A 13641-nucleotide genomic window follows, 5' to 3' on the forward strand; every position below is an offset into this window, starting at 1 on the left:
ATTTTTTGTATAACTTGCCCTTCAAATTTCTCGGCTTCCCTCAGTCCACAAATTCCTGTCTTACTGCGGTATTGTTAGGTATTGGGTTTCGATCCCTGTTTTACGGTGCCTGGGCTTAGCTTCTCTTGAAATTGCATTTGTCATGTAAAGGCCATGTGACGTACGAAAAGGAGCAGTTATCTTCTCTCTCCCCCTGTCGTCGGATTCTTTTTCGCATGATTAAATTGGCTTTTTTATCACAGAGGTATGTGAAATTGCCTATTTTTTCCATTTCATCGGTCTACTACGAGAAATGACGAATCGTTTTTCGGACGTTCGTTCCCTCTAAAGAAATTTGGAAGCCAGTTTCTACTGCCTGTTCTTTCAGCGTGTTCCTCTGTTCCATAATTGTCTGAGTATATTTCTACAGGATCACCAGCTCGTCGAATCTTAAATGTGAACTTTGTTGAGTAACTATTTTCAGTTACCGGTTGACAATCTGTTACACGAAGTGACTAGGACTGGGTTTAACAGGTGTCTTAACCCCGTGGCATCTGTCTCTTGGTACTCAGTAATGTTTCATACATCGGCCAAGTTGAAAATGCTTCAAGCGCTCGCTTATCTTCCCGCTCCTCTATCTCATTATCTCTCTCTCAAACGCGCACACACACACACACACACACACACACATACACACACACACACACACACACACACACACACACACACACACACACACACACACACACCGACGCGCGCGCGCGCGCGCGCGCGCGAACATACACACACCAAGCAACCTCGGTCGTGGTACTCACGAAAAATGCTTTGAAAAATATAAACACTGCCAGAAGGAAACTGGTATTAGTTGTATCTTTCAGACTCGTGGATACCGGTTGCGTGGTGACAAGAGGCTCCTAACTTTTTCGTCGGCAGGTGAGCGGCACACTGCTGAACACCGGCCAGACGATGGTGTTCCGCGTGGACAAGGACGCCAAGCACCACGTGAACATATCGGGCGGCCCGCTGGCCTACCGCTACCAGCTGGAGGAGATGTACTTCCACTACGGCATGGACAACAGCCACGGCTCCGAGCACAGTATCCACGGATACCACTTCCCCGGAGAGGTAAGTCACTAATATATACTGCAGGCACATAGTCTTACGCTCAGGCCCGAGCGAGGAGCGTGTATGGTGCTACATTATGACGTTTAGGGATGTTTGCGGGAAGGGAGGGTATATTACTTTGGGACCGTCAGACTTGTGACTGGTTTGATGCAGCCCGCTACGAATTCCCAGAGAAACACTAGACCACAATGTCCCCAAATCGTTTTTTGTGTGTATTTCAATTTCTGTGTTGTCGTACACCTCCCTCTAGTACCATGGAAGATTCTCCTTGATGTCGTAACAAACGTAGCTTCTTCTTGTCCATGTTTTCCAAATGCTGCTATCCTCACCAATACTGCCCAAAACTTCCTTCTATAGCACAATATCTCCAACGCTTCGACTTCTTTTCTGGATTTCACTCACTCCATGATTCAGTTTCCCACACTGTTGTGCTCGAGACGTAGATTCTCGGAAATTTATTCTTTAAATGAAGGCCGGTGTTTTATAATAATATACTTATCTTGACGCCGGCCGGTGTGGCCGAGCGGTTCTAGGCGCTACAGTCTGGAACCGCGGGACCGCTCCGTTCACAGGTTCGTATCCCGTCCCGGGCATGGATGTATGTGATGTCCTTAGGTTAGTTAGGTTTAAGTAGCTCTAAGTTCTAGGGGACGGGTGACCTCAGAAGTCAAGTCCCATAGCGCTCTGAGCCATTTGAACCATTTTTGAACTTATCTTGACCAGTCATATCATTTTTTCCTGTACTGATCTGCTTGTTACAACCTCCCAGCGTCGTTCGCCATCTACTATTATGCTTCAAAGACAGCAGAATTTCTTCATTATTACCCTTTCGTGATTCCCATTTTGAAGTTAAGTTCGCTGCTAATATCATTTCGGTTGCTACTCATCACTTTAATGTTTCTTCGGTTAACATTTATTCACTACTGTGTGCTCATGAGATTCTGCCTTACTGCCGCGCGGGATTAGCTGAGCGGCCTAGGGCGCTGCAGTCATGGACTGTGCGGCTGGTCCCGGCGGATGTTCGAGTCCTCCCTCGGGCATGGGTGTGTGTGTTTGTCCTTAGGATAACTTAGGGTAAGTAGTGTATAAGCTTAGGGACTGATGACCTTAGCAGTTAAGTCCCATAAGATTTCACACGCATTTGAACATTTGAACATTCTTCCTTACTTCTGTTAAAGATAGCAATATCATCAGTGCATGGTCACTGGGGTCGTTTCAACATCAATTTTAATCCCTCTTCTGAATATTCCTTTTATTTCCGCCGTTGATTCTGTCATGTTTTACGCTCTTATTTTTCCACTCTTGGTTACTTTACATATCGTACATTACTCGACTTTCCCTACAGCTAAAAATACTATGATGATTTCCAATTTGTTCCATTTTACAGTGTCGAACGCTTTTCCCAGGTCAACAAATTTATAATCAAATTTTGATTTTTCTTGAGGCGTACTTTCATTATCAAGCATGACGTCAGAACTGCTTCTCTGATGTTTTTACCCTTCCTAAAGTCAAACTGACCGTCGCCTAATAGACCCTCAATCTTCCAGCAAAACAATCGAAAAAATGTTCTCAGATTTGTTGACATGCCACGTAATCACCATTACCCTCACCAGTGATGAACTTTCCCATGAATGTTCATAATTTACTCAAACATTTGAAGCAAGAACAAGTTTCGGAGATTTTTGTCAAAGACTTACTTCTGCTACAAAATTTAAAAGATAAACTGATGAGTATCAGTGCCAGTCGAACTTGATTACTGAAGCGGGCATGGATTCTGAGAATGAAGTGCTCTCGTTTCCATTTAAACAGCCAAGGGACATGTAATCAGACACAAAAAAAGGTTCAAATGGCTTTGAGCACTATTGGACGTAACATCTGAGGTCATCAGTCCCTTAGAACGTAGAACTACTTAAACCCAACTAACCTAAGGACATCACACACACATCCATGCCCGAGGCAGGAATCGAACCTGCGAACGTACCGGTCGCGCGGTACCAGACTGAAGCGCCTAGAATTGCTCAGCCAAAGCGGCCGGCCTCAGGCACAAGAGAATACAATGTTTGATTTGAGTTTGAAAGAGATATTAGTCACTACCTGCTAGAATAGGATCGATTACGGAACTTAACTACATTCACAAGTTATACGGAACGATTAAACTCTGCAGTTTGAAATAATATACATAATTGTCAACTGGAACGTCTGCCTATTACCGCAAGAAATATTTGTTTATGAACTTTTAAAGTTTAACCGCTGAATAATAGACGGTTCCATAATTTCTTCTCCTCTCACTTGCTCGTCAGGGAGCTACAGAACGGCAGTAAAACAAGTTTCTTACCTTGGTCCTCGTAGTTGCTTTTATTGTGATCCTTGCTGAAGGTCGCTTCATTTATCTTGTGTAGCGCTAGCTTATCGGTGGTTAAAAAGACAAAAAACCAAATCTATCTTCAGATCTCCGACAAAAATCCAGCAACTGTAGGGACCATTTAAAGGCACGGCAGATCTCAAATTGCCTACGGTCTACAAGTTACTCCGCGAGTGTGGCCAAACCGTGCGCATTATAGCAATACGCAGGAAGAGCATGAGAGGTTTCATCGTCTTCTCTGCCTCGAAAACTTCGATTTAACTGAGCGTTTTCTCAAAAATGGTCACCGGATCAAATTTGACGAAACTTTTGTCATGGCTCTCGCAGATGGGTTCTGGGGCTGTATAATTAAAGAAGCTATAGAAATAAATGTCACTGATAACACTCTTAATAAAGTCAGCGGCTTGCAGCTCAGCGTGTCTTCGGGTTCAGCGATCCCGCGTTTGAGTTTGCTAACTCAGAGTCATCGTATGTCTATATATCGCGACACTGTGAACACCAGTGACGTCACAGAAGGCATCTACGGCGTATAAGAACGCAGCAGCCCATCAGCAGTCATTCCACTTGACAATGGTCTGTGAGTACAAAGTCGAAAACTCGTGGCATTTCAAACGTTTGACGCCGCTGGAGGCCCGAGTACATTTAATTCAAATTATTGCCACGGTACTCTGCAGTCCTACATTTAGGCACATATTGTTTGCAAGATGTGTATGAATAAGGGAAGACGTACTTTACACGAATGATTTGTTCTGAAGCGCTACTGATAATTTTAGAAAAGTTTGTTTTCCTTCAGGAAAGTTATAGTGTTTGATGTGTCAGCGCTATTGGTCTACAATTTCGTACTGTTCATCTCTTAGCCCATTTGTAAAAAAAAGGGTGACTTGTTCAGATTTAGTAGTCTGGGTTTCCAATACCGGCGGCACCAATGTTGATATAGCTCGTTCATCTGTGAGGCGTTGAAAACTTGGAACAGTAGTAGCGTTTCGCGTGAAAACATGTTTCAATGCGGAATTTAACGTTTGGGATTTCTATTTGCTCTTCGTCTAGGAACGGATCCACGAGAGATTGACAGGAAGATTCGGATTCGTTCATGACCAGAGCATCGTAGGATTTGCTGATAAATCTTTCGTCATGATTTGACAGTAAAAATACTGTAGGCCCTTCTTATGGTTGCACATTTCCCTCTTAGTATTTCTGCAATCTCTTTAGTGAAGAAGATGTAGTAGTCTGGGTTTTCGCTACGTTATGCTAATACTACCATTAATTCAGAGGGGGTCTTTGCCGTCATTTATTACTTCACACTGAACTTACTTACCCCAAACAGCGGTTAACAATGTTTTTCATCTTTTACCACATTTATTCCGCATTTGCCAAATATGAACTAAGTGCCAACACTTTATCCTTTAAATAGTGCGACAGCGATCCTAGTTTTTTGCCTTTGGTGATCACTGTTCCAAATTTTTCATCATGCTCGCTAAACTGTAGCTCATTGGTGAAGCACTCGAAAAGACCGAGTCTGTTAGGAACAAGAACTCCGAGGTTTTTAATATTTCCCTGACGTTTCGGTTATCGGACTGGTCGTTCGAAGCAATTTTCAGCGGGCATTTACAGTATTACTCGTAAGAGCTTTGTCCTTGGCACAGACAAGTTATGCGCATTTTTTCAGTCGATACTGGGCTGGTTAAAGTCATAAAATATTTATATCGTTTGCTCGGAGTATTTTCGTCCTATAAAGTTTGGGATGTCTTTGAATGACTCTCTGACCGATGTTTCTGAATCTGGAGGTCGGTAGAAACAATATAATACTAAAACTTCCTGGCAGATTAAAACTGTGTGCCCGACCGAGACTCGAACTCGGGTCTCTCGGTGGGGCACACAGTTTTAATCTGCCAGGAAGTTTCATATCAGCGCACACTCCGCTGCAGAGTGAAAATCTCATTCTGGAAACATCCCCCAGGCTGTGGCTAAGCCATATCTCCGCTATATCCTTTCTTTCAGGAGTGCTAGTTCTGCAAGGTTCGCAGGAGAGCTTCTGTAAAGTTTGGAAGGTAGGAGACGAGATACTGGCAGAAGTAAGGCTGTGAGTACCGGACGTGAGTCGTGCTTCGGTAGCTCAGATGGTAGAGCGCTTGCCCGCGAAAGGCAAAGGTCCCGAGTTCGAGTCTCGGTCGGGCACACAGTTTTAATCTGCCAGGAAGTTTCATATCAGCGCACACTCCGCTGCAGAGTGAAAATCTCATTCTGGAAACATCCCCCAGGCTGTGGCTAAGCCATGTCTCCGCTATATCCTTTCTTTCAGGAGTGCTAGTTCTGCAAGGTTCGCAGGAGAGCTTCTGTAAAGTTTGGAAGGTAGGAGACGAGATACTGGCAGAAGTAAGGCTGTGAGTACCGGGCGTGAGTCGTGCTTCGGTAGCTCAGATGGTAGAGTGCTTGCCCGCGAAAGGCAAAGGTCCCGAGTTCGAGTCTCGGTCGGGCACACAGTTTTAATCTGCCAGGAAGTTTCATATCAGCGCACACTCCGCTGCAGAGTGAAAATCTCATTCTGGAAACATCCCCCAGGCTGTGGCTAAGCCATGTCTCCGCTGTATCCTTTCTTTCAGTAGTGCTACTTCTGCAAGGTTCGCAGGAGAGCTTCTGTAAAGTTTGGAAGGTAGGAGACGAGATACTGGCAGAAGTAAGGCAGTGAGTACCGGGCGTGAGTCGTGCTTAGGTAGCTCAGATGGTAGAGCGCTTGCCCGCGAAAGGCAACGGTCCCGAGTTCGAGTCTCGGTCGGGCACACAGTTTTAATCTGCCAGGAAGTTTCATATCGGCGCACACTCCGCTGCAGAGTGAATATCTCATTCTGGAATATAATACTAATCTACATCCACCGATCCCGGTTACTGTTGTCCATATTACTTCGCAATCGTATTAATTTTGGACATTGATATACACTTTTTCTAACAACGTTCCACGCATTGTCGTAAATTTACCTTGTCTCTGATCAGAGTTTCAAAAGACTTGCAGTGCCTGGTTCGACGTCGAGGTGACAGTTTTGTACGATAGAGGCGAGCTCAAGGACCTTACTGCAAAGACTCATGTAATTAACAAGTATTAGTTTTAGATTCTGAGTCTACTTTTACTGCCTCAAAAAAATGGCTCTATGGGACTTAACATCTGAGGTCATCAGTCCCCTACACTTAGAACTAATTAAAGCTAACTAACCTAAGGACATCACACCCATCCTTGCCCGAGACAGGATTCGAACCTGCGACCGCAACAACCACGTGGTTCCAGACTGAAGCGCCTAGAACCGCTCTACCACCACGGCTGGCCATTTTTCTGCCTGTTTCTAGATTTAATTCCATAGAATCGCCAGTTTTAATTCAATCTCATTCCTTTATTTTAGTTTTAATCTTGTTGGTATTCATCTTACAAGCGCTTTCAACATATAGTTCATTCCGTTCCACTGATAACCCAAATCCTTTATGGTCTCCATCAGAATTACAGTGTCATCGAAAACCTCAAGTTTTTTGTTTACTCACCCTAACTTTTAAATCCATTTCCAAATTTCTCCTTGCTTTTCTTCTGTTGTGGCTCGATACGCAGGCTGAACAAGACTGAGGATAGCCTACAATCCTACCTCACTCACGAATCAACCACTACTTCCGTTACATGTCCTTCGACATTTATGAAAGCCGTCCGGTTTATGTACAAGTTATGAAAAACAATCAGTTCGTTATACTTTATCCTTGTTACCTTCAGAATTTCAAAGATCGAGTCAACATTGTACATAGCTTTCATTTCATCTAAGAACTGTAGACATACGTTTGCCTTTCTTCGGTCTGTCATTTAAGCAGTGGAGTCAATACAGTACCGCACGTTACTTCATTTCTCTGGAACCCAAATTAATCTTCTCCAAGGTTGCCTCCTGTCGGTCTTCCCATTTCTCTGTAAATAAGTCGCGTCTGTACTTTGCAACCGTGACTCGTTAATTTGATGGTTCCGTAACATTCACATCTGTCAACATCTGCCTTCTTTGGAAATGAAATTATTACATCATAGTCTTTTCCAGGTCCTTCTATTGAATTACGTCTTTCAGTGCTGTGTCTAATTCTTATCGATTTTCGTATATCCTATTTCATTTTTATCTCATTCAAGTTTTTCCCCATTAATATCTACTTTAAGTTAGTTCTCTTTGTATAGTTCTGCACATTCATTCAACCTCTTAGTTATCCCCTCTTTCTCAATACTGTCACCTCATTTCAATTATTAGAGACCATATGATTGCAGAGAGGCTGTGGGATGGTAATGTTTCAATCACATTTATTAATTTAGTAATTAAATATAAATTTATATTAGTAAATTACAGGTCCAAGTCATTAACGTCGATGTGCAACAGGATTTTAGAATTTACGCTCTGTTCGTACATTACGAATTCCTTGACGAGATCGGCGCTTATTGACACAGAGTCAACACTGAAGTTGTAGGGCAACAAGGACGCCAGCGCATTTTGTTAGCGTCGGTTGCCAACATCAGGAGCAGGTATAAACTCAGTGGCAAATCTATTGTTCAGCTTTGATTGACAGGCACTTAACCTAATGTTAACCTTTGATTGACAAGTCCTTAACCTACTGTTCTCCATTACTTTGTTTTTCGTGCCTCCGTCTGTCTGTCAGTCAGCCCGACTGTTAAGACCATTTTTCCTCATGAACGGGCAGATCTTTCACGTTGAAAATTATGTCACATACTAATGTCGGTGGTTTCTTGGCGATGTAAAAGATTTAAGTTTCTACGTCCCTCCCATTAAAAGATACAGTCATTTATGTCACATATTTTGATAGTGAAAAACTTACTTATGAAAATCTGTAGGCTACTTCCCCTTGAGCTATAACCATGAAATTTCACAAGAACCAAGGCTTTAAGCACAAGCAAAGGAAAAGGTCCTAACATTGTTAATTAGTAATTATACCCAACAAAAACTATTTGTTTATCTCGTTATGCGACTGTCTTTCTATCTGCCTGTTAAGATACCTTTATTCAGGAAAAAGTAGACGTACAAAGCTGAAATTTATGTCATATTCCACTGTCTATGGTCCCTTAGTGGTGTAAAAAACATTAAGAGTCGAAGTAAATGCAGCCAGCAGATACAGTCATCTACGTCACGTATTTTTATTCTCGAAAACTCACCTATCAAAACCTATAGCGTGCTTTCTGTAGAGCTAGAATGATGAAATGTGGCAAAAGGCAAGAATTTCCAGTAAAAGTAGAAAAAATCCTAAAATTGTTAATTTGTAATTATATCACGCGAAAAGAATTATTCGGCAGGTTCTCAGACTCTCTGTCTGTCCTTCTATTAATGCCCCTTTTTTCCGAGGAACGGGTATACGTTTCTAGATGGAATCTACGTCACATACTAATGGCTAGATCATTTTGCAGTGCAAAAAAATTAAGCTTCGACGTCAATGCAATCAAAAGATCCAGCAACGTATATAGATCATTTTATGTCTTGTCAGTATGGATCTTGATAAGAGGCAAAAATAGTCTAAATTCTCATTTCCCGGGATGGACGACTTGTTCATATTCACTGGTGTCCAAAATTAAAGCAACAAACCGCTATTTCATTTTCCTGTATGTAATTCACGATATAATCATACAAACTGTCAACAGATGGCAGTAGGATCGTGTACTGTACGGAAGAAGACATTTCGGTCAACAGACAAAAACGCCAGCGATGACGTCAGAGCACCTGTCAAACGGGGTACTATTTGCCCGGTAGCCCCACATCCACAGTCGCTGTGTACTAGAGATGGGCAAACTGAAACACGTAACTGTTTCGAAACAAATGAAACAGTACAATGTAATGTTTCGATACGATGTTTCGAAACAGTGAAACAGTTTGTGTTTTGTAATCTAATAAACCTACACATTTTATCATCTTGAATGTCTGCTGTATAAGTATGTCCATATGAACATAAATGAGGTGCGAGAGCGCTAATCATATCGCAGAAAGTATGAAACTATCACTTAGGCGTCTTGGCAGTTTCGTATTTCCTGAAGCAAATGCGCTGCTTCCGTCTCGTGTGACTTTCATACTTTTCAATTGGCCGAGGACAGCCATAGCTGAAGACAGAAGAGCCACCATGAACGGACTGGAGGTGGGAGCAACTGCAGAAACAACGGATATGCTACTGGGATTCCCACATTCCGTTAGTATGGGTAATATACCCATCTTGCTAATTTCCATGCACACAAAGGGTATCCTTGTGGATAATAGGCACAGTGACTATAGACTCACAAATAATGCCAAATAATTCGAATAAATAACAAAATATAACAGAAAAAAATTTGTCTTTTAAGGTGTTTCGAACCGTTACTATAAATTCACTATGCTTCCCAGCCCTTCCCGTTCACCATTACACTATCAGTGATACGTCAAACCGATTGCTTGCAGTTATACCTACATCAAATTTATGTATATGTCTAATAACTGACACTTTACGCTTTTTTTTTATTCAAAATGTTGTAGGCTTACTTGCGTTTCTTAATATGATTACTGTACATGACCAGAGAAACGTATATGTAAAAAAGGTGTAATTTAACTGAATGATTTTCACATATTTATTATTTTGAATGTGAATAGTATACGTTGTTTTATTGTTTGGTTAGTGTTTATAAAGCAGATGTTACGCCATTTCGGAATAGGACAGTCAGATATAAACGAAGCTTTATTTTCGGATATCTTAAGCTTCATGCTATTTGCTTGTCAAAAAGCTTTCGACAATCTTGAAAGTATTTCACGAAGTGGTATGTTGTGTTTCAGTACCTGTGCCGAGCCCGAATCTCGTCCGACACAGCGCGGAATGAAACATCACTGTTTCGATATAATTATTCCGTTCCAAGCAGAGGTGGACTGAAACAGCCTTATTTTGAACCAACGATACGGTTTCTGTGTCTGGCTCGAGATCGAATCTGGTCCGGTTACCCGAGAGAGGGGCGGGATGAAACACCACTGTTTCGAAACAGTGAACTACAGCCATTCTGAAACACTGAAACAGTTCCACGTATCGGTACACTGTATCGAAACATAGAAACAGTGGCCAAGTCGACTGTGTACACAGTCACAGACGGTACGGTGCGGGACAGAGAAGACACCTGCCGGATTCTCTGCAGTGCAGCGCCATAGGAAGCGTGGAAGCAGGACAGTCGGAAAATAATTTGGTCCGGTGGCTTAAGGTGAATCGTTCTGTTGTTTCCGGGATGTGGCGACGATTTATAGAGACCGAAACTGTATCCCAAAAACCAGGGCAGGACCGACCGCCTTTGACATCAGAAAGAAAAGGCCGTTTTTTTCTGTAAGGGTATAAAGGTACCTCCTAAGTATTACACGGCAACTGGAATCCGACCTCGCAGAATCACTGGACGTGTTGTATCGAGGCAAACGGTATACAGAATGCCTTATCAGAGTGGCCTTTGTTGTCAGAGACTTGCCATATGCGTACCTCTCAAGCGTCTTCATAGAAGGAAATGTCTCGAGAGGAGTCTTCAAGAGGCAACCTGGACGGTCGAACAGTGCTCCAATGTTCTTCTCACAGATGAGTCACGAAATGGTCTGGAGAGTGATTTTCGATGGATTGACCACTGGAGTGAACGGGGAACACGATTTCGGGAGCAAAACATTGTGGAAAGAGACCGACGTCGGCGAGGATCGATAACGATGTGGGCAGGGATTACGTTGACCATATAAACAGATTGTACGGCAAAGCTTAACTACTATCAGGTATCGTGACAAGATCTTTGGACCTCATGTCTGGTTGTTGGTAGGTGTTGTGGTCACAGGCTTCGTAGTGATGCACAATAATGCTCGACCTCCTAGAGCACAGGTAGTTGACGTATTATTGTTAACAGAAGATACTGCACACATGACGTGGCCTGTTTGCGCTTCTGATCTGTATCCCATAGAGCATATCTGGCATGGCCTATGAAGATGATTTGCATCACGTCATCATCCACCAACTATCCCTTAAGAGTTGCGAGCAACTCTGCAGGACGGATGGGCGTAATTGCCTCAACGTGAAATTGACGACAGGCCTGTTTTGGTGCCAGAGGTGGTCAAACCCCATACTGTGCACAGTACTCAGTTGTCGGAATGTATGTGCAAATCCGTTAAGTAGGAAAAAAAAACGAAGAACATTTTTGTTTTAGTTATGCACATTGCAGTTGTTTACGTTCTGTATTCTTTACGTTGGATGTTCTTTACAATCACCTATCTATACTGTTCTGGGGCTGAATATATGCAGCCTTGCAAAATTTCCGTATGTTGCTTTCATTTTGGACAGCAGTGTACATAAGTTTGTATAGAATCCTCGGTGTACGAGTCCCACTCCCGCAAATCTTTATTTGTATTTCCTTCTGGTCCCCAGTTAGACTCAATATCTCGTGTAGTTTGGCAGGATTTCTACTGCCCCTTGTCTTTTTCATTTTGACTCGTATTTTATAACCAACCAATTAAGGTTAGAGTCTACATCTGCCCCTCTAAATGCTTTGCATATTAAAAATTGTTCAGAAAATCTCCGCCTTACCATAGACCTGCTGCTCTCTCTAGGCCTCTTCCAAATATTCCATCCTATTTCATGATTTTATATCAAGTGTTAACAACGATTAAATAGTGTTCGACACAGAACTGTAGCAGTCGGCTCGCCCATTCTCATCTATGTTCTCCTACAATTTTTTCTTCCCCTCTTTTTTCTGTTAAACAATTCTAGTGTCCCATCGGTTTGATTTTCATCCCTCTTAACGCTTTAGAAAATTCTTTTATTCCTCCACTATTCCATCAGATTTTTCATCTGCAGAAATAGTGAGCATATACATCTTTTACTACAGTTGTAGGTGTTGGTTTTTTTATTTTGTCTCCTGTAATCCGATGTCAGTGCCTGCGCTACCAGCAGCTGAAGGGCGCAGGAAATACGCCAGAGACTGCAGGAAGCTCACACTACACGACTCGAATAATGAAGGGGTGCCCTAGCGGATATGTTTCAACGCCGCAAAAAGCCGGGCAATGAGAATCACTGACCGCCACAAACAAACATTACAGCCCAGCCAGCTCAGTGGAGCAGTGACAGAGTGTCTTACTTGCGCCCGGGTTCCCGGGTTCGATTCCCGGCGGGGTCAGGGATTTTCTCTGCCTCGTGATGGCTGGGTGTTGTGTGCTGTCCTTAGGTTAGTTAGGTTTAAGTAGTTCTAAGTTCTAGGGGACTTATGACCACAGCAGTTGAGTCCCATAGTGCTCAGAGCCCTTTGAACCATTTTGTCTTACTTGACGGCACACTGACATGGCAACAGCATGTCACCGACGCCAGAAACAAGACTTTCTTTGTTTTCATCGTATTTCGCTTATAATTAACATATTCTCTCATAATATTTGCTTATGAACTACATTTCTCGTATTGTTATTTGCTGGGTAAATACAGGGTGAGTCACCAAACATTACCGCTGGGTATATATCGTAAACCACATCATATACTGACGAATAGATTCCACAGACCGAACGTGAGGAGAGGGGCTAGTGTAACCGGTTAATACAAACCATAAAAAAATGCAAGAAAGTATGCTTTTTAACACAAACCAACGTTTTTTTTAAATGGAACCCCGTTAGTTTTGTTAGCACATCTGAACATACACTCCTGGAAATGGAAAAAAGAACACATTGACACCAGTGTGTCAGACCCACCATACTTGCTCCGGACACTGCGAGAGGGCTGTACAAGCAATGATCACACGCACAGCACAGCGGACACACCAGGAACCGCGGTGTTGGCCGTCGAATGGCGCTAGCTGCGCAGCATTTGTGCACCGCCGCCGTCAGTGTCAGCCAGTTTGCCGTGGCATACGGAGCTCCATCGCAGTCTTTAACACTGGTAGCATGCCGCGACAGCGTGGACGTGAACCGTATGTGCAGTTGACGGACTTTGAGCGAGGGCGTATACTGGGCATGCGGGAGGCCGGGTGGACGTACCGCCGAATTGCTCAACACGTGGGGCGTGAGGTCTCCACAGTACATCGATGTTGTCGCCAGTGGTCGGCAGAAGGTGCACGTGCCCGTCGACCTGGGACCGGACCGCAGCGACGCACGGATGCATGCCAAGACCGTAGGATCCTACGCAGTGCCGTAGGGGAGCGCACCGCCACTTCCCAG

General features: G+C 43.3%; 1 protein-coding gene across 1 annotated transcript in view; it reads left to right on the top strand.

Moving 5' to 3' along the window:
* LOC126094755 (carbonic anhydrase-related protein 10-like) overlaps window positions 1-13641 on the top strand; it is a 409556-nt gene that overhangs the window by 225767 nt on the left and 170148 nt on the right. The window contains exon 4 of the mRNA XM_049909306.1: window positions 913-1104. Coding sequence (XP_049765263.1) covers window positions 913-1104 — 192 coding nt within the window. The remainder of the gene's footprint in view (window positions 1-912; window positions 1105-13641) is intronic.

Source organism: Schistocerca cancellata, chromosome 8, assembly GCF_023864275.1.
Source record: "Schistocerca cancellata isolate TAMUIC-IGC-003103 chromosome 8, iqSchCanc2.1, whole genome shotgun sequence".
In the NCBI taxonomy this organism is placed as follows: Eukaryota; Metazoa; Arthropoda; class Insecta; order Orthoptera; family Acrididae; genus Schistocerca; species Schistocerca cancellata.